General features: G+C 41.1%; 1 protein-coding gene across 3 annotated transcripts in view; it reads right to left on the bottom strand.

Moving 5' to 3' along the window:
* Window positions 1-21,969, bottom strand: part of CCNYL1 (cyclin Y like 1) — a 37,595-nt gene that overhangs the window by 6,020 nt on the left and 9,606 nt on the right. For 2 of the 3 annotated variants that reach the window (XM_084779295.1, XM_084779296.1), the window contains exons 3-9: window positions 20,071-20,145; window positions 18,827-18,861; window positions 13,218-13,318; window positions 10,310-10,345; window positions 8,341-8,392; window positions 6,193-6,312; window positions 2,346-2,512 (exon numbers count right to left, since the gene is read on the bottom strand). In XM_084779295.1, coding sequence (XP_084635421.1) covers window positions 2,346-2,512; window positions 6,193-6,312; window positions 8,341-8,392; window positions 10,310-10,345; window positions 13,218-13,318; window positions 18,827-18,861; window positions 20,071-20,145 — 586 coding nt within the window. The remainder of the gene's footprint in view (window positions 1-2,345; window positions 2,513-6,192; window positions 6,313-8,340; window positions 8,393-10,309; window positions 10,346-13,217; window positions 13,319-18,826; window positions 18,862-20,070; window positions 20,146-21,969) is intronic. The other variant, XM_084779297.1, reaches the window with a different exon arrangement.

The raw sequence follows: 21,969 nt of genomic DNA, 5'->3' as shown, positions 1-21,969 counted from the left end.
GTTTTAAGATATTTTCAGCTGCCATGTACTGTATATATGATTACACATTTTGCTTGTTTCTCAGGAGCCAGTTTGGAGACAACTGACACAGTGACCAAATTACCCTGGCCTCAGTAACTTCCAAAAGTATAGCCATTTATTTCAGACTCTTATTGCTGTCACAACCTTTGCTAAGATGTAGTGGAAGCTTAGGTTTCTTTAAAAACTCCATTATGATATGTAAATATGCTTTGTTTTAATCAGGTGTATGGGGCTGCTTTAGTCTGTCCACAGCTGTTCACAATGATTATCTCAAGCTCTGGCAGGCTGTGATCTTTGCCAGCTGCAGAGTTTAATTCTGAGGACTCTGAGAGGGTATAAATACCAGAGCAAGGAGAAAGAAAAAAAAAAAACCCAAACAAAACTCCAAAGGCGGCGGCTGCTGCTCCCCGTGCCGATGCTGGTTTGCTGGACTGCTAGATAGCCTGACGACTGAGACTGGCATTGCCCAGAACCAGCAGGAAGGAGCTGAAGACAACTACGCCCCTTCTCTCCACTAACCTTTTTCTCCTACTTGGTGTTGTGGTGATGGAAGGGATTGGGGTGGAGAAGGAGATAAAGTCATAAGGAAGCCCAGTAAAACAGATAAAAAAATGGCACAACAGAGTTGGCTACTAGTGCCATAACCACTTATGAAAGAGGTCATCTTCACCAAACACTCCAGTTGCTGCCAACAGTGGTCCCTTAGTTACTGCAATCATAAAGTTCGGTAATTTTGACTGACAGTCCTAACTATAGAAATGAGTAACTTCGCCGGGCGTGGTGGTGCACGCTTTTAATCCCAGCACTCGGGAGGCAGAGGCAGGCAAATCTCTGAGTTCAAAGCCAGTCTGGTCTACAAAAAGAGTCCAGGACAACCAGAGCTGTTATACAAAGAAACTCTGCCTTGGGAGAAGAAAGAAAGAAAAAGAAAGAAAGAAAGAAAGAAAAGAAAGAAAGAAAGAAAGGAGGGAGGGAGGGAGGGAGGGAGGAAGGAAGGCAGGCAGGCAGGCAGGCAGGCAGGAAGGAAGGCAGGCAGGAAGGAAGGAAGGGAGGAAGGAAGGAAGAAGGAAGGAAGGGAGGAAGGAAGGCAGGAAGGAAGGAAGGGAGGGAGGAAGGAAGGAAGGCAGGAAGGAAGGAAGGCAGGAAGGAAGGAAGGAAGGCAGGAAGGAAGGCAGGCAGGAAGGAAGGAAGGCAGGAAGGAAGGAAGGGAGGAAGGAAGGAAGAAGGAAGGAAGGGAGGAAGGAAGGCAGGAAGGAAGGAAGGGAGGGAGGAAGGAAGGAAGGCAGGAAGGAAGGAAGGAAGGGAGGAAGGCAGGAAGGAAGGAAGGAAGGGAGGGAGGAAGGGAGGGAGGGAGGGAGGGAGGGAGGAAGGAAGGAAGGAAGGAAGGAAGGAAGCAAGGAAGCAAGGAAGTTCTATTATCCTCACACCGTGATCTTCCTATATGTTCAACAGAATCAAGGAGCTTCTTTCATCATAACTACACTATTTCTTAAGTGTTACCCACAAAGACATTCTCACTGTTAAGTGGTCATTTTCAGAGTTTTCTGGAAACCTCTCTGGTACCCATCCTGTGTGCAAACTTCTCAGCCTTTCTATAGCACAAGTACTGAACTGGAAGGCCCATGCTAGTGGCCATTAGTAAGGCTATGCTCTCAGTGATCTTGAGCCTGCCGAGCACGGCTGGGACTGGGCAAGTGCTGAGCGTGCAAATAACCTGGTGAGGCTCTACGCTGCTTCTAGAACTGCCTGAGGGGAATCCAGGAGCTTCCTGGTCCAGGAGCCCACTCTCTAAAAACACTTCACATGATAAGGAAGCATCTCCTCCAACTTTTACTGCGTCATAGTTCTGTTATAGACACTCAAATTTAGAAAAAAGGGGGGGGGGAGGGAGGGACAGCAAAAATAAATACACAACTAATGACTCAGGCTGAAGCTAGACCTTATAGAAGCCTAGCGGCTCTAAGACAGGAACACTGGCAGACACACCTCAAAAGCCAGGCACGTGCCCCTGAAAAAGGGTGCAGAACTGGTGATGTTTAAAAAGCAATAAAATATATACTGTGCTATGCTATCCTTGCAAGAGTCACCAAAACCATGAGAAAAATAATTTATCAAGCATATTATTATACATATTACATCACGACCTACCAATTAATGACAAAAGCTATGAACTGTTATAAAGAAAGACTGTAGTTTTATGCCTATTTCCACTGTCTGTTTAAAACAGCCTTTAAAAACCTTAAATTTTATGTGAAAATTTATGGGAACAAATTAAGAGTACTAGAAAAACGGTTGGGAAGTTCACCCACACCTCACACACTCACATGTCCTCAACTGTAGTGTCCTTGAGGATCTGGCAGTAGTCGACATTCCACACAGCCTGGTCATCCCAAACCTTGGAGGCAAGAAGGATGGCTCCCAAAACAATTCTTTTCCAGTTGGTGGGGCAAATGTCGATCTCAGCGTAAGTTAAAAGCCTCTCTAAGTAAACCTGCAAAATAGAGTGCTGGTCTTTGAATTAGTTCAGTGTTGTAAGTGCTGAGTTTATGAACGAGGCCTCCACGGCAAAGGGCCTTCTCTGCCCCCCCCCCCCCCCCCCCGCGCTCACTCTTCAGATGACTACAGGTGTCCTGAAGAATGGCACTAATACTGTCTTCATGCTTGTAGAGCAGCACACAGGCCCAGTGCAGATTCTGGCTGTTCATTAAGTCCAAATCTCTCACATGTGAGTTTACATGACTTTATAGACATGCCAGACTTAAAAATGGATAAAGCAAAGTCACCCTGAGCACATTTAAATCTGTTCCAGTTCTCAATAACCCTTGTGTGGAACTAGGACAAGAGAGCCTCCCAGTGGCTGCTGGGCGTAGCAGCACCACAGGCTCCCAAGGATGCTCCTTTCCACAACCCTCTCCACCTGCCTCTCCTAAGAAGGCATTTTCTCTCTTACATAATCTGCAATGTCGTTAATTCTCTTGGCTTTCTGGTGGTAGCAGAGCTGCCAGTCTATCCCTGGGACTCTTAACCCTGCCAGGCAGATCACATTGTGAGCCTTTCTCATGAATGAGCTTAAACTTACCAAATGCCTATGCTATAGGCAGCTGGCTGAGATTAGTTAGTAAAGACTGGAGGAAGCCGTGAGCTGTTGCTTCAGAAGTTTCTCTGCAGAACAACACACAGCTGTCCCTTGCTATCCTAGGGAGATTACTTTTAGGACCAGATTCTGCAGACGCATAAGAGCGTTATATATGGCAGTGTTTGCATGTAACACCTCCTTCCTTGCTTTGTGAGACAGGGTACCACTGTGCCTGAACTCATGATCTTCCTGTTTTGATCTCAAGTGCTTTGATTACATGTATGAGCCATGATGCTCAGTCCCATATGTTTCAAATCACCTCCAGATTAGTGACAATAAAACTACAATATAAATGCTCATGTAAATAATACTGTTTGGAGAATGACAAGAAAAGCTCCCTACCAAATATTTGTGATCTACAACTGGTAGAAACCAGATGCTGAGCTCAGATGTGGAAGGCTGTTCATACGGTATATAAGTGCCCCCCCTCCATCCCCCACCAGGGTTTCTCTGGGTAGCCTTAGCTATCCTGGACTTGCTTTGTAGACCAGGCTGGCCTCGAATTCACAGAGATCCACCTGCCTCTGCCTCCCTGAGTGCTGGGATTAAAGACATGTGCCACGGCAGCCAGCTTATAAATACTTTTTATCAAGATAAAAAGGCAAAAAAGGTTTACTTTTAAGAGTCACTTTTTAAAGGTCATTAGACTAATAGCTTTTGCCCCCTTTGGTAATGTACCAATTTGGTAGTGTACCCCTGTTTTTCACAGAGATACTCAGAGAACAATGGAGCACTGGCAGACCTTGGCTGCCCGTTCCTGACTGGCAGGCACTAGCACTCAGTCTAACACTCGTCCTCGGTGCCAGTGGAAGATAGGACTTTCTTCTCCCCAAGCCAAAGCCAACGCTTCTCTTTGGGTGGGCCTGACTCCATCCCACTGTGCACAACACTCTTCCCCAAGTGGATTTTTTTTTAATGGGAAGACTTTATTCCTCTGCTAGAGATGCGTTCAAAATAAATGTTATTTACTCAGATGTCACTTCCCACACTTCCAAGTGCTGTTTCTCAGGCTCACCACAGATCATCTGCATGCACTGCTTAGAGTACCCCCTTGTGTCTGCCCCTGGCTGCTGTTACTGTTCTGAATTGGCTCTTGCCAAACAGCTGTAAGTCAGTGCCATCACCTACAGACCCGGACCTTTTCATTTCCACTCTCCAGCTGCCTTTACTGCAGTCTGCAAGCAGTGCCTGCTCTTGCTATCTCCTTTGGTATCTCGCGTTTTTCACTGCTCGCCTGCGTCACTGCTGTCTCACACCCTCACACTCGGCCTGCCTCTATTCCGACCTCCATTTACAGTCTAGCTCTCCAAAGACAGGTAGGGAAGGCCCTAAAGTAAGATCATTTTTTCCCCTTGCTCAAGGCTTACCAAAAGTTACTAATCAACTTGGAGCCTATTTCTTTTAATTCTCTCCCTTAATTCTTAGTCCTCACTCCCACCACACGGCCATCCTGTGTTTCTTGAGCACATGGAATGTTCTTGCATCACAGTCTTCCCCAGTGGTTCTCAACCTTCTTAAGGCTGCGACCTTTTAAGACAGTTCCTCATGCTATGGTGACCCCCAGCCATAAGATTACTTTTGTTGCTACATTGTAACTTTTTTGTTACTGTTTTGAATTGTAATGTAAATTATTTTTGGAGATAAAACTTTGCTAAAGGGGTCATGGCCCACAGGGTGAGACCCACTGGTCTCGGCACTGCTCCAATGCCTATAACGCCCAAGCTCCTTGACTTTCTCTTTGCAGTTAGACCATTGCGCAAATGGCACTTCGCTAAGGAGGTCTTCTGCTCATCTATCTAAAACAGAAAGCTCTTAAGTCACTCAGAAGCCCTTTGCCATGCTTGACTTTCAAGGCATAAAGTAACTACCTGAAATGAACATCTGCAAAATATCAGTGTTCTTCTTAACTAGAACACACACCTTAAGGCAAGACTTTTGTGGCACCTGTTGCCCTCTCTGCCCTGGTGCTACAAGTCCGGTGTGTATGCTTGCAGCCTTTTAGCAGCATTTGCCATTGTGGGAACACTCTTCTCTGGCCTTCTCTTCCTCGTTCCTGGATTTCCTCCTGGTGTGCTTGGCTTCCTCCCCTATAGACCTGTCTCCTAAACACTGATGGTACATCTGTGAGGGCTGCCTCTTTCATTGCTAGAGTTCTCTGAATTTCAACAAATACTTTTACTACTTTACCTCTGACTCAATTCACTCTGCAGTCCTTTGTATTCAAAGGACCAGGCAGCGCTACTCCTTTCTTCCGCTGTTTACAAGGACCTCCGCCTTCTTCTTCCAACCTAGTTTCCTTCCTGCATTCCCGACCTCTCCAGCAGAAGTGCCCACTGGTATTCTACTCACACACAGAGCACATCTCCTCTTCAGAATCTAACTAGACGCTAAAGGAGGAGGCAGGAATCTTTTCTCAAGGCCACGCACTTGACTTTTCACTATGCATTTGCTGCAGGGGCAGTAAAACCCCAACCACCTGAACAGCTTGCATTATTCAAAATGACAGTCTTACTACAGGCCTGCTGAATGGATGATGTAAAGGTGAGCAAGCGGCTGTAGCCTAGCAAGTTCACAAAGCCTTCCTAAGAACTATTGGTACTATAATCCTGGGCAACTTGAGAGGCTGAGTACTCAGCAGAGGTGGATTAGCACCCATCATCTAAGGAACAGAGAACAGGACAGGAATCAATCATAACATGAGTGCTTGGGGAACACAGGCTGGCAAATACCTTAAACTGCATTCAATCTGTTTCAGTGAGCCATTTGGGCTTGTTCCTGCTTCCCACTCCAGCCCCACTAGCATGCCCTGTGCATGTGTACTGAGGTATGAAGGAAGAACTCCTACTGCCTTTAATAGCGGTTGTTTTGTGATAATAAAAGCAATGGCAATATTTTAAATGAGAGTGACTTAAATTCAAGTATGTGTCTTTGCACTCCTTCAGAAGGCGCCTCTTACTAACGTTCCTATGGTAATCTCAGGGGTTACTCCAGGTACGAGCTTTTTTATGAGGGTTGACAAAACAGGAACAGCTCACCAATGTCACTATTGCACATTCTGCTGTCAGCTGTGCAGCACTAAAAAGCGTACGAACAAATCTGTAAATAAATTTGTGTTCGGGGTCATGCTTAAAGTACTCCTCTGGAACTTTTTCTCTCTGAAAGAAAAAAAAAACCAATATAAATACTGATTGAAGGAAATTTTAAGTATTCTTAAGATAGCAGTCTGCACATTGTGCCCACCTGTTCCTTAAGATAATTTCAATTGGGTAGTATGGCTGCCTTTAAAGCGTTTATTGTGCACATTTGTGTATCTATGGGGGGCATGCACAGCCGTGGTGTAAACAAGGCCAGGGAACAGCTTTAATTAGAGTAGGTCCTTTCCTTCGCTCAAACACAGGTCCTCAGGTTTGGCAGCAAGTGTTTTTACCTGCTGAGCCATCTTGATGGCCTGCATGGTATAACTTATTTTGTTTTTTCTTTTCCTTCTTTTATTTGTTTGTTTGTATGCTTGTTTTAAGGCAGGGTTCACTTTGTAGCCCTGGCTGTCTGTATAAATCAGGCTGGCCTTGAATTCACAGAGATCCACCTGCCTCTTTCTCTTGAGTCCTGAGATTAAAAGTGTGTGTCACCATGCCCAGTGACTTTCAGTTTTTTCAATATTAACAGTGTGGGCTCAGGCCGGGCGTGGTGGCGCACGCCTTTAATCCCAGCACTCGGGAGGCAGAGGCAGGTGGATCGCTGTGAGTTCGAGGCCATCCTGGTCTACAAAGCGAGTCTAGGACAGCCAAGGCTACACAGAGAAACCTTGTCTCAAAAAACCAAAAAAAAAAAAAAAAAAAAAAAAAAAAAAAAAACAGTGTGGGCTCTTATAGTCAATGGGCATGAATGACATTTCAGGCAATGATGAACCAATCTATAGTATCAGTTCCATAAAATATCAATGAATGAAGTGCTCTATGATTTCTGTAGAATAATGAGATCACCTGGCCTATATCTGAGGATGTACCCACTGTGCAGCAATATATGGCTGAACAGAATTATTCATACATATCCATCATTTATTAAAGGAATACACAAGCAGGTGGGCAGGGTGGCATATGCCTTTAATCCTAGCACTCTGGGAGGCAGACACAGGTGGATCGCTGTGAGTTCAAGGACAGCCTGGTTTACAAAGCGAGTCCAGGACAGCCAAGGTGACACAGAGAAACCCTGTCTTGAAAAACAAAACAAAACAAAGAATAAAAATAAAAATAAAAAAACAAAAACAGCAAACAAACAAACAAAAAAAACCCCAATAACACACAAGCAAAAGCTCAGGAACTTGATACCCTTCTATTTTCCTCCATAGACTCTCCCAGTTCTTTTTATGTTGAAATTTACTGATCCTAAAGTATCACAGTGTAACACTTGTCTGCAGTAAACTTTAAAAAAAGTTCAATTTTTAAAAGTTTCCTATAGCCATAAGGCTCTTTTTTTTTTTTTTAAAGATTTATTTATTTATTACATATACCCGCCAGAAGAGGGCACCAGATCTCACTTTATAGCTAGTTAGGAGCCACCATGTGGTTGCTGGGAATTGAACTCAGGACCTCTGGAAGAACAGACAGCGCTCTTAACCACTGAGCATCTCTCCAGCCTGCCATAAGGCTCTTAACACTGAATTATCCATATAAGTCATCAGTCATGTATCAAGAGTGGCTACCCTATGCCTGAGGAAGTGACTTCTTAAATGTTTATAGGTTTTTGGTTAGTTGTTTTCAAGTCAGGGTCTTACTATGTAGACTAGTCTTCAAGTCACGATCACTGCACTGAATTACAGACATACCCAAACCATACCTGGCTTAAGCCATTTTAACCAATTTAAAAGTTTCCCAATTTTCTTGAGAAAATTTTACATGTTTGTTGGACTTATTTACAAATATTTATACTACTTGGTGTTACTGAAGATTATCTTTTGAAAAGCTGAGTTTTCTATTATTTAGACAGTGCACTTACTTTCTTCAGCTCACTACCTGAACAAAGCCCCAAGCCAGTGGTTACTCTATCATAACCGTGATACAACACTCCTAACTCAAGCTAGAGACTGGTTTTCTCCTAGCAATCAGCTGCAAAACAAGCAAGCATGAAGCTAACACGATGCTAGGAAAGAAAAATACAAGTAAAAACAGCAAACAAATCCTTACTGTGAGTGGATGTGATCGCTCATCGAAAATGTCCAGGGATCTATTTGCGTCTCTGTAAAATTTAAAAAGTGACATAGGATATGTTAGTATCGTAATTAACAGCCACTGCATATAAGGCAGATTGACAGGGGAGCCTGGCCTTTAACAACGTAAACAGTTTACACTTCCTCCTGGATTCCAGTCTTAAAACCTTTTTACTCAGTATGGTGGCATCTTTGCCACTTAGTGTGCCTGTAAAATACTGACACCCCTAAACAGGCAGTGCCAATAACCAAATTATATTTTTCTTCCTCATATAAGACAGCAGTGGACATTCAAGAACTTAGGATTTTGATGAATGTGAACAGAATGTAAATTTCACAGGTTTTTGCTTTTCTTTACTTCTCTACATTATGTATTTAAATCATGTATTTGCTTCTTATAAACAGTATGAACTAAAAGTTAACTGTCTCTTTTAAAACACTAGTTTTTAGTGTGTGTGTGTGCATGTGTGTGTGTATGTATGTAAAGGTTCATCAAACAAATAAAGCACACTTGTTTACAATGTTAAAAACTCTTGTTTTCAGTGCTTAGCAAAAAAGTGTGAGCACTGAAAAGCTGTAAGATGCACAGGGGAAGGCACAGGTTCCCAATCTTGGCTTTTAGAAAGCTTTGACAAATTACGTTTTCCTCAAAACGACAGGCCCACTCACTACATTCCATCTTGAGTGTTTGTACTTATACATGAAAATGATGCTGTGTAATAAGGGGCTGGTTGTGCTCACAGGTAAGTCACAAATGCTGCATGTGAACTTGCCACTTCCTCATTCAGAATATTAAAAAAGAAGGGTCAGGGTTTTGTGATATTAGCTACCCTGCTTCATCAAAGATGTGTAAGCGCAGCAGTGGGCTCAAAAAACAGACATGCCATGGCAATGAGACATAACGAGGGGACTGCTGGCGCAGCCTCGGCTCATGGTTTTACACTCATCACAAATGTACAGCAGTCAGAAGCAGGAGATGCTCCAATATGATGAACAGTTTGGGGCCCATGTGTCTCCTGCTCAGGCAATCTCCTGTTGATTACAGAGTCCTGTGCAAATGCTTACACATCCCCCGTTGTTCACCCTTCTACCTAAGAGCCTTCTGTCCTGTGCACAAAGGGGAATCACTTTTGCCATATGACAGGACGGGTCAGGGAAGTATGTCCTGTGTCACTGACGACCGAGGCAGAGCTCAGTGAGTTTGATGTAAAGTCGCCGAGAGAGAGGATTCTGCTGCAGTGAAGCATCCATCCTTATGGAGCTTTAGTGCAGCACTAGAGTAGCAAAGTAATCTCAAAGTGGGGCACATGATGCAAATTCACAAAGAACAAGTAAAAAGTTAAAAAAAAAATCTGAAAGCCTTAAAAATAACTTCCCCTCAAATGTGTATGTGAGGACTCGCTTCTTCTTTAAAACAAGCTCAAAGTGAAGACAGAGAAACATGAAAATCTATTTGTCTTTCTACTAAGTTATACATTAAAGAGGTGTATAAAATGCAAATGAGATGATTTCTCTCAATATTTTGATGCAGAAAAAGCCATTTCTCAAAAAAAAAAAATAATGTTAGCAAGATGGTTCTTTGCTGTGATTTTTGATTATCACAACAGGAGCAGACAATTAGAACATTGTTAAACATCCTATAATGCACGTAGAGGAGACACCACAACAAGAAATTAAGTCATAAATTAGTAGAATCAAGTTCCAAAAACCCTGTCTGGTTACAATGTATTCTTTTAAATCTCAGTGTTTATAACCAGCAAGGATCCATATAATAAAGTCATACTTCTTAGAGTCCTCAATAATTAGAGTCTTTAAAGGGTCTTAAGAGCAAGAAACTCGAATAGAAGATTCATTTCTACATCTTCTGGTGTATATGGCTACATCTTAATATTTGGCATTAGCAAGGTAACTGGCTGGAATAGCACGGCAGAGTTAAAGATGCTCACCTGTTCTTTATGTGGTAATATATTGCTAAGGTCACACTGTGGAAAAAAAATAAATTATTTGAAGCAAATTATTTATCATTTGTAAGCAGAGCTGACTTTCTGAGAAGCCCTGAAGTCTTGCAGTTAGAATAGTACCATAAAGGCCATTTCCAGTGCTCTGACTTCTTACACAACTAGAAGCAAAGACCAGACATAGGATTGTAGAAGGCATGTTTCTGTTGACTACAGTCCTGTGCAAATGCTTACACATCCCCCTGTCATTTGCCCTTCTACCTACAGAACCTTTTGTTCTGTGGAAGTTATAGTATTTGTACATATGTTTAAATTTAAAACAGCAGGAATTCCTGGTTAGGCCTTAGGTTGCAGATGATTTATAGTTCACTACCCATTTAACCACCATAGATCATTAGCTTTCTACAGTAATGAAAAGCTCTGCATACTAAATAAAAGCATTTGAAATCACTTCTGTAGGATTATTAGTAGGAACTTAGTAAACGTGAGTGATTGCTCACAAATCTACTGATAGGGCTAGCTATCCTGAAATAAGTAAGTAGGGCTTTCAATGCAGCACAAGAGTATAGTATTAATGGCAGGTATTTCCAAATTAGTTTTAGTGAAATATTAATAAGTAGACTCAGCCCTTTAGGTACTATATTACTCTACTCCTAAGTTTGCCACAGATGATGTGAATGAGGGAACAAAGTGTTCTTTTTGCCATCTGCCCATACCATCTAAAATAAAAACTCAAACTATTTGAGGGAAGGCAAATCTGAATTTTAGAAGTAGTTGTAAATATTTTAAATTTTAAGTTTTGAATTTTGTAACATTATTGTAGATGGATACTTCTATAGTGCTCAATTTTACCCTCAGACTGATTTTAAAAATCACACACAAAAAACTGGCTTTGAAAAGGACCACCAAGACTTACATAACAGTGCATCCAACAACCACTTTTATAGAAAAGGGAGGGAACCAATGTTTAAAACTGATGAATCTAAGGCCCCACCAAGTAGGCAGGCACAGTCTTTTCTTCTCACTAAGCAGTGGCTCCCAAACTTTGCTTCACACCAGAGTTGCCCTGCTTTAAGATCAGCACAAGGCATTCTGATCAGCTGGGATTGGGCAAGACTTAGGTATCAAGATTACTGTCAAGTTCCCAGGGTAATTCCGCTGTGCAAAAAAGTTTGCTACGATCAAAGGACTTGCTTGAGCACTTTTTGTCCATGCACCCTTTGCTGATGCACTTTTTTCACATGTACTGCCTTTCTTAAAGGCACCTGAATGGGTCTATGAATTGAGGGAAAGGCAAAAAAGGGAAAAATACACCTGCTCGCAGACATGCACTTTTAAAGATTTACTTAGGAGTGCTCTGCCTGCATGTACACCTGCATGCCAGAAGAGGGCATCAGGCCCCAGTATAGACGGCTGTGAGCCATCATGTTGTGGTTGCTGGGAACTGAACTCAGGAACTCTGAAGAGCAGACAGTGCTCTTACCCACTGAGCCATCTCTCCAGCCTGCATTTTCTTTTTCTTAGGAACAAATTCTCATGTAGCTGAGGTTGGCCCCTAACTTGCTATGAGCTGAAGATGATCTGGAACTGCTAGATCTTGCCACCTCAGCCTCCCAATTGCTGGGATTACAGATATGAGCCATGTTCACATGCAGGCATATGTGGGGAAAGGTTGTATGAGAAAACACTCTTTAACTTCCTTGAGAATCATGCATTACTGCTTGTGGTAAATATTTTCAAAATCTCTCCTAAAAACCAATTTGCTCTTATTTTCTTGGTAAATATTTATTTCACCAAGTAAATGTGTTGACTTTTAAATTTTAATTTAAGAAAGCAAATTAAAACTATACTTTCAAAAGTGGATTCCTAAAAGTTATACTACACTGGAGTTGAGAAAGGGGCATAAAACCTACTGGTTTGACCAAGGTTACTCTTTAAAATATATGAATTACAAACAAATCTTTTCTCTTTAAAATATATGAATTACAAACAAATCATCAGAATCATTTCAATTCACAATGATCTGATGACTCTAATGAAACTTCAATGATCTTTTTAATTACAAATTGAGGCCTTTCTAAAAACTCTCAGTGATTACTGAACAGATGACAAACTAAGCACTTTCAAAGTTGAGGCTCAGTTTTTGTTGAAACACAATTTAATCTCAACTACTGTTCTAAGTGTGAAAGGAAAGATATATTATGATGAATAAAAATAACTTTTCAATAAAGAAGTTACTGGTAATTGGCCACTTTAAAAAAATGCTAGTATATTAGAAACAATTAGGATTATAAGACGATTACATTTTTTAGACTGAGAATAAAACTAGAAATAAAGGCATTAATACTCTAAACAAGCAGTTCCCAAACTATGTTAAAAACCCAATACTTACAAACCCAAGGACTACTCGTTCCCTAGACAACTCAGTGCAGGGGAAGCTCCGCACTGTCCTTTGTCACAGTCGTAGGCCTGTACTCAGCTGAGTGGCTCTTAGAAGCCATGTCCACCTAGAACCTGCGATGAGGCTGCTTGTTTACCATGGTGCTGGTAGAGGACAAACTGTTCATCAAAGAGTAGTTTCCAAAGCAGTAATAAGCATTGTTTTCAGCCTCTAACTAATTAATTTATAAACATCTATTATGTTCACAGTATAGATGCATATTCTTCCTGGGATTTCTTGTCTGCTAACTGGCTGTCCTGTCCACCACACAGTCTAAGATAAAATGGAAATAAAAAATTTACATTTAGTCCCTTAAAAATCAGTATCTAACTGACCCCAATTTCTTAAACTGAGTGCTTAACAGGATAATCAAATGACTGAAATTACCAAAAATGCCTGGGATGCTTTTAGCAGAGGGGTCTGTCGCTCAGCGCTTGGCAGCCTAGTTGTACTCACCATTTTATTGTGGTTCTAAGGTTAGGCTGGCTGACTGTGCTGTCATCTAGAAATATTGTTGAGCATGAGCTATACTTTTTAGTAAGCTGCCCTGGAGATACCTGAAGGGGAAGGGAAATAGAAGAGAATGTCATGGTAAGTTAGACCTATAAAATGTGTTCTTCTTCCTTGGTAAAAATGTCAAATGACAAAGCATTAAGGTATTTGCTACAGTACATGAGTGAGTGCAGCAGCATGTGCGGCTCTGCTGGGAGCCCCTAGAGGCTCCGAATGTCCACAGATCATAGCTGAGGAATGGCTTATAAAATCTGCCCTCAGGATGGCACCTACAAATCAAACCTGGCAAGTATCTATTATCAATTTCCTTTACAAACATTATAAAACGTTTAAGTAAGGTTTCAGCATTTCCTCTTAAACAAAAGGCAGCTTTCTATTTCTATATAATAACTATAATAAAATATAATGCCTTGAATACTGGCACAAGAGCATCTTACTATAGTAAATACAAGGTGAATAATAAAGTACTGACTGAAAGTGTTCTAAAGTCAGAGTGGTGTGCCTGGCTGCTCAAGCCAGGGGCTACAAGTTCCTCTGGGCCATTCCCTTAAGCATTAACATTTCCTCACATCTGAAAACAGAAGGCAAAAGCAACTTGGGGACATTAACTCTCATTCCATGTCTAAGTACACTGCCATTGTGCTCCTTTGATGAAAACCTCAAGTGTGTGTGTGTTTATCTCACTGAAGTTACTGAGCACATGTCATGACACCGTCCTGATGCTCTCTGCCCTGGATCCTCCCTAACTTCTCTGACCCCATCTATCTTCTAGCACACCTCTGCCAACAATCACATCACAAAATGTTTCTCTTTGTATTTCTAAACTGCTTCTCCAGAGGGAGACTCTCAATAGCCCTACCTCCAAATGCTGAGCACACAATTTTAACATCTTATATGGAGTTCAAATATTTGATGAACTGTTAGTTAAAAACTTTAAGGTTGAGAGTATAGTTCATTAGTAGAGTACTTGACTAGTACTCTTGAGGCCCTAGGTCCAACCTGAGTACTGAAAAATTATAATTTGGGAGATAACTCTTACTATGATAGATATAAACTAGTGAAGAGTTGTCTGCAGGGGCACTGCAAAGATGACACTTGACTTCTTGAGCCCTATGAACTATCTTTAAAACACTGTAGAAGTATCCATTCACTTGCAAAGAATGCAAGAATACAGCAATTAGCAGATACTGAACAGCCTGAAGAATATTAAGACCTATTAGGTCCACGATTAAACAAAATACCAGTAACAGCATTCTTAAAAAACACTAATTCAGATGTGCCTTCCTTTCCTCCTACAGTTAATGTCTCTGTCATACTGTCACTCTGGCCACCAGTACTTTCTCATGAACACATGGAAGACAGGCAGGCGGAGGACACAGTTGAGAGGGCAGAGCACGTCAAAACTGTCAGAAACACACGGTACATAAAACAGCATTCTGGTTGTTTCACATGTTTCACTATAAAGTCACTTGCTCTTCATCAAAATAATCCCCCAGATGTTTTTGAAAAGTACTATTTGAAAGATTAAATATTTTTTCAAACTAGAAGTGTTTTAATTATATCTAAAGCTGTGATGTTTCTTTCTTTCCTTCTTTTTTTCCCCCTGAGACAGGGTTCCTCAGTGTAGCCTTGGCTGTTGTAGACACGCTCTGTAGACCAGGCTGGCCTCTGCCTGCCTTAGTGCTGGAATTACAGGCATGAGCCACCCCAAGCAGCTCACTGTGATACTGCTTAGGCCAGTCCATTAATATCACCTTTGTGTTAATGGGTATCCTTTTATAACCCCAAAAGATAAATACAGCATGAGAAAAGAAACTGATTCATTGAAATGCTTTTATTCCACTGGAAGAAGATACCTTTTAGAGTCACTATTATAGACTGAGGATCCAAATCAAAATTCCTTAGGATAGAAAGTGTTGAGTGTGTGTTAGCTAGTGATTTGTGAACTTGATATAAGCTAGTCATTTTGGAAGAGGAAACCTCAATTGAGGAAAAAAAAAATGCTCCCCTCAGACTGGCCTATGGGCAAAGCGATGGTGCACTTTCTTGACTGATCAACAATCATGACTGAGGGAAGGTCTCGCTCACTGTGGGTGGGGCCATCTCTGGGCTGGTGGTTCTGGGTGCTATAAGGAAGCAGGAACAGCCTGAGCGAGTCATGAGGAAGAACTCTGTAAGCAGCACATCTCTATGGCCTCGTGCACCAGTTCCTGCGCGATTCCCATCCCTGCCCTCATCTCCCTCCATGGTGATGGACGATGATGTGAAAATGTAAGCAAAAGAAACCCTTTCCTCCCCAAGTTGCTTTCAGTTATGGTATTTTATCACAGCAACGGAAGCCCTTAACGAAGGCAGTGGATTTTGAAGTGTTCTTACACAATAAATAATACAAATATATTAAAGAGATGTCCTGGGAATGGGACCTAGGTCTAAGCACCAGCGTTTTTGTTTGTATTCCTCATTCACACGAACAGTCGAAGGTGACTGTATACAGTTTTTTTTCTCCATGTTTGCTTGCTCATGTCATAAGGTCAGGTATGGAATTTCTACTTGTGTAGCTTGGCACTCAAAAACTTTCAGATTTCATATTTTGGAACATTATGGATTTTTTTTAAACATTATGGATTATAAATTAAGGAAGTGCAACTTGTACTAAGGAGTAACAGAGCATATACATGGTAAAAAAACCAATTTTGACAAAACAAAACAAAGAGAATAAAAATGAAGTAGAAATAAAATACAGACTGGCGATGCTTCCTCTCCTTTCCTTCTCTACATGGTTCCTAATCATGATGTACAGCGGCTTGTCTTACAAATTTTATCTTATTTATTTATTTTGTCTTTCAAATTTTAAAACATTTAATTAGACACAATCTTCTAGGTCCCTAGGTGTTCATTTAGCAAATTAGCAACTTTCTACCTAGAAATACCACTGTATTTTCAGTGCCCCTGCCACTGTAGACTCTAAAGTCCAAATAAAGAGAGATTCCTGTAATCAACCCAGAAGAGCAGCCACTTCGGCTACTGCCCACTGCTGCCCTCTTCAGGCCATACTCCCAGCTTCAAAGGAGAAAACAGAAACACAACACACAGCAGGGGTCAGCTATTCAAACTTTTCAGTCTGGAAACTAGACAATGGCAAAAGACAATCTCTGAGCAAAGTCTGTGACACAGCCGCTAAATGGAGCTTTTTCCTGGGTTGTTCGAAAACTTAATAGTTGCTAGTTGTGGTTAGCACCTTATCACTGCTTGTCTATAACTCCATAAACTACACTAGTCAAGCTAATTTTTACATTATTAGAAAATGTTAAAAAAAAAAAAAGGCAGCAAAACCACATCTAATAGGTGGTTACTAAAATAGACACACATAAAATAAGAAGTATCTTTATCTTGTCAGCACAGGCACATGTGCATGCTTGGTGCCTAAATAGGTCATAAGAGGCCTCAGATCTCCTAAAACTCAAGTTATGAGCCACCATGTGGGTGCTGAGGACCAAACTTGGGTCTCTAGAAGAGCAGAAAGCACTTTTAACTATTGAACAAGCCATCTTTCTGGCCTCTAAATATGATTTCTACATTCATTGAAGCATTATGGATTGACTACAAATCTATTTCTTTATAAAATTTCATTTGCATTAAAGCAATAAAACAGTTTATATCTAGATTAGGAAATAGGATTAGCAGAGAATTTTTAATGTTTTTAAAAGATGAAAATGAAACTGGCATGAAGTGTAAGCCTACAATCCCAATAGTGCAGAGATGGAGCCAGGAGGATCAGGAGTTAAGGCTGGTCTATTAGGGCCTGTCTCAAAACACCCCAACGAGTGGCACGGCAGCACAATGTTGGTGCCCACAGAGACCTCATGGGACAGGAATATGAGCAATTGAGAATTCAGAGACACAGCCCTTGGGCAGTAAGGTACACATGCAGAGGAGCCAAAGCCAGCTGGGCCTGTGGTCAGAGCCCTCAGTCTTCCTGGCCCCGCCTTACACATACTTACGCTTTAGAGCTACTAAAGTGGACAGTTTAAACCTTGCAGTTTTGATAGAGACAGTTTAATCTTGGAGATGAAAAGGGCAGAAATGTGCGCTGAAAAGCAGCACTGCCTCACTTCATCAATTCCTAGAAAGCAAGCCTGCTACAAGCAAATCTATAATGCACAGGCAGAAACCTGAGAGAGCCTTCTCTGAAAAAACCAAATTATCCTACAGATTGGGACCTAGAAAAAGATACTGAGAACCGGGAGTGTGGCCCATACCTTTAATCCCAATACTCAGGGAGGCAGAGGCAGGCGGATCTCTGTGAGTTCAAGGCCAGCATGTTCTACAAATCAAGTCCAGGACAGCCAGGGCTACACAGAAAAACCCTGTCTCAAAAAAAACCAAAAACAAAACAAAAACAAAAACAACAAAAAAACAAAACCAGAAAAGTAACCAATACAAGAGAGAAGTCATGTGAGACCCCAGTAACTTTAAAGACATATCCCAGGAAAAATTAAATGAGCAGGCCTACACTAGCCAGCCTCACTGGAACAGATGACAAAGGCTGGGAAGGGGTGCTGATTGAAGCAAAGCAGAACACATGTGTTTTAGGAGATAGAAAATAATTTTGATAGGCATGTGACAAATGTAACAACATTTGGAGGGGGGAAGGATGGCTGTTAAGAAACAGGCAAGTGAAAATGGTTGGAAAATTAATTGTACACACTAAAAGCAAGAATGGGAAAGCAGGGAGACTGGGCAGAGCTGCACACTGCACCAGGCTGTGCGAGTGTGAGCTAACGTGGGCAGGCAAAGGGTTTACCTAGAGGGCACGATGAGCTCAGACACAAAACGAAGGAAGAGAAAAAAGTAACGGCGTGTAACTAACAATGCCAATAGTCATGAAGTAAATACTGACTTAGGACTTAACAAAAATAATATATATGCTGAGGAAATGGAAGAGGGAAATAATGGTCACATGGGAAACAACTTTAACCTATATGACGGGAAATGAGCAGATAGTACCAAAATCAATGGCTTGTTACTTCAATTAAAGAATTAGACTCAGGGGCTGGAGAGATGGCTTAGTACTTCAGAACTCTTAACTGCTTTTGCAGAAAAGCCAGGCTCAGTTCCCAGGACCCTCAGCAAGCAGCTCACAGCTCTTTAACTCCAGTTTCAGGGGGTCTGATTCTCTCTTTGGCCTCTGCAGGTACTTGTATGCATAGAGTACACATAGACTCTTGTAGGTGCGTGTGCACGCACACACCCACACAAATAATAAGCAAATCTTCAAAAAATTAGAGTAAAAATGGGAAAAACTTTCAGACATGCCTCTGTATTATAACCATGTTATGTAACTATAAATAAATAAAAATGTCAGAAACCTGTTTTTAAAATATTAAGTTAGACTTTCCTAAGTGAATATACTATCTGAGAAAAGACTTTTAGAGAATGTTCAGAATCAGTCTATACTAACTGTACGACATTCTCATTATATTTTCTAGAACTCATTGCACAGATACTTTTAATCCAACTATAATATCTTAACTTTTCAACTATTTACTTACATGGTTTAAATGGTTGCTCTTCCTCTTTTCACGCACTAAGAATAAAAAAAAATCAATTGGTCAATTCAGATACAAATGCCATAGAAAACTACAAGTAGTTGCTACTATTTATCTGATGGATTACCAACATGCAAAGTAAAATAAAAATCAGTTCTATTTTTAAAAATAGTTTCTAACAAAATAAATTTGTCAAAATAAACTCCATAAAGTAAATCTAAAAAACCAAATTATACTTTTTAAACTAACAGATAATGTAATAGTCACAAATGAGAACTTCCATATACAAAAAGAAATGGCAAAATAAATTAGGGCAGGTGAGAAATTCAGCTAATAAAATGATGCGACATCTAAAAATGGAGCTCTTAGAATGAGTGTGCTGACCTAACTGAGCATGACATCCCTAGCACACAGGAAGAAACCTGGCCATGCTGGTTCCCCACACTGCCTCCTCAAAGAACAACAGACTGCACCTTAGACACATTCCTTCCCACAGATGACGGGGCACAACACAGCTTTTCTTTTATTGCTTCCTCACCCTTTATATATGAAAAGCCCACAGCACATAAAATATAGCAGAACTAACCAGAATAGATAGCTCAAGACCTGCAAAATATATACAATGATAGAAATGCAGGCTAGCTACTCACACTGTCATAAGAACAGAAAGAGTTACTTAACTTATAGAATGGGAGAGAGGCTAACCAAACATTATAGAGAAGAGTACAGAAAAGCCCACAGCTCAGACTCCTAACCTAAAACAGCAGAAATCCACATATTAGCAAACCTCTTAAGAAACATTAGGACATGTTTGTTCTGAGTTTTGTTGCAATGGGATGAAGAGGTCTTAAATAGATGAAAGTTTGAGCCGCATAAATCTGGGTGTGACCCAGGCTCACTTGGTTAAAACACTTGTTTTGGTGTTTTACATTAAGATCTAACAGAACCCTGAGTCCTATCAGTCATCTTTAAAATGCACTTGAATTAAGGAGAAGGAAGGGGGAGACAGCTGTAACTCACGCCACTTCTAAACTACGCCTGCATGGGCAACAAGGTGGGGATGTGTCTACAAAATCTACACCACTCTCCCTAAGAGTGATATTAAGGCAAAGCATACCATCGTATATCAAAAATAAATGCATGAAAAGCTTAAGTCAGTATACAAGTCCTACAAAGTGTTTTTGATACTGAATTGATACTGAATATCAGCAGGTTCCAGTCTTTTCCCAGTGGGGAAACAGTCTTACCATCTGTTTGAGATTTGCTGAGGAAAATTGTGCTTGCTCTTGGATGGTCGGAAGGGTTTGATTCCAAAGCTAAATCTATGGAAGAAAAGAAAAAGATGTGGTTATTATTTCAGAAGTAAAGTAGGCGGTTTTGAAAACTGTGATTAACACTTCTAACCCTTTTAGGAGAAGGGTTTTTATATATGAACATCAGGAACATAAAGGCAACAACATATGAATTCTAATGAAAAACTGCCAAATCTCTCTATTCATGTGGAATCTAACAGCTACGGTTTTGACTCCTAAATTTATACCTAAGTGATCTTATGAAACCTTAATGGAATCACATATATGCCTTCCTTCCTACTTACCTAACACATGTGCTAATGTTACCAAAACGTTTCCAGCCCATCAGACACAGCTCAACATATCACATGTGCTACTACACAAACAGCTAGTCTCAATAAGCATTCTTTTGTTTGTTTTGCTTTTTTGAGGCAGGGTTTCTCTGTGCAGCCTTGGCTGTCTGTACTGGCTTTGTAGACCAGGCTGGCATTGAACTCATAGAGATCCACCTGCCTCTGCCTCCCTGAGTGCTGAGATTACTCAATAAGCACTCTTTAACTTCATTAGGCAAGAGAACTTGCTTTGTTAGCTGTTGGTATGGGAATAATCCATCATGCAGATTTAGGGCTGCAGAAAGATTCAATGGCCAAATCCACATAACTTCCATGATTACAAACTGATTTTTACCTTTTGGCCTCCAACTCCAAGGCTACATTCATTCACTTCTTGTTGCAGTCTACCTTGAGAGCAAGATGAAATAATCTTCTATTTAACCAAGGATATAAGACAGACTCTTAATGGACTCAGAGATCCACCTGCCTCTGCCTCCGCCTCCCAAGTACTGGGATTAACGGCAGGGCACAACCACCGCTCAGCCTAACTAATCATAATGTATACTTTGCCGTCATGTGGGATAAGAAACGTTATAATGAGAAAGGTGAAAAACTCTGGCATTCTTGAGCAATGCTCACCTCAAGCCACTAATCCAATCTTTTCAGCAACTGGACCAAGCTCGAGGCTGAGAAATGGTAAGGCAACACTACTCCCAAACCTTGCCAGCCAGCATTCTAGTCTTTGAAAAAGGGGTTTATTTATGTGTTTTTGTTTGTTTTTAAATATATGAGTGCTCTGCTTGCATGTGCACCTGTACACCAGAAGGGGGCATTGGATCCCTGTATAGATGGTTGTGAGCCACCATGTGATTGTTGGGAACTGAACTCAGGACCTCTGGAAGAAGAGCCAGTGCTCTTAAGAGCTCAGCCACCCCTTAGTGGCACACACCTTTAATCCTCGCACTTTGGAGGCGGAGGCAGAGGCATTCGAATCTTTGTGAGTTCAAGGCCAGCCTGGTCTGCAAAGAGAATTCTAGGACAGCCAAGGCAGTTACACAAAAAAACCCTGTCTAGGAGAGAAAAAAAGTGTGTGTGTGTTTAGTGGTAAAAACAGAGCACTTACTACATCCTTGGCTTTTACAGAATACACACTTGATATGCTGCCTATCACTCCAGTTCTAGGAGGCCTGACACTCTCTTCTGGCCTCCTCCCAAGTCTGCACTTGTTCATATACATGAATAATACATAACTCTAAAACCCCTACTCTATCAGTACGGCTGTCTAATGCAGCATTTCAGGAAAACATATACTCAGAATGCCTATCCTTTCTCCAAATAAAAAGCAAACGATCTTGCATGAACATAATTCAGGACTTCTCAGTTTAACAGTAATCTGAATCACCTACTTTATTTTTACATTATTTATTTAGAGACAGTATCTCACTATGTAGTTCAGGTTGGCCTTGAACTCTTGGATCCTTCTGCCTCAGCTTCAAGAGGGCTAAGATTACAGGTGTGCACC

This window comes from Acomys minous, assembly GCF_964271855.1.
Source record: "Acomys minous genome assembly, chromosome: 4".
Taxonomy (NCBI): domain Eukaryota; kingdom Metazoa; phylum Chordata; class Mammalia; order Rodentia; family Muridae; genus Acomys; species Acomys minous.
This window is presented reverse-complemented; position numbering and strand designations above follow the sequence as displayed.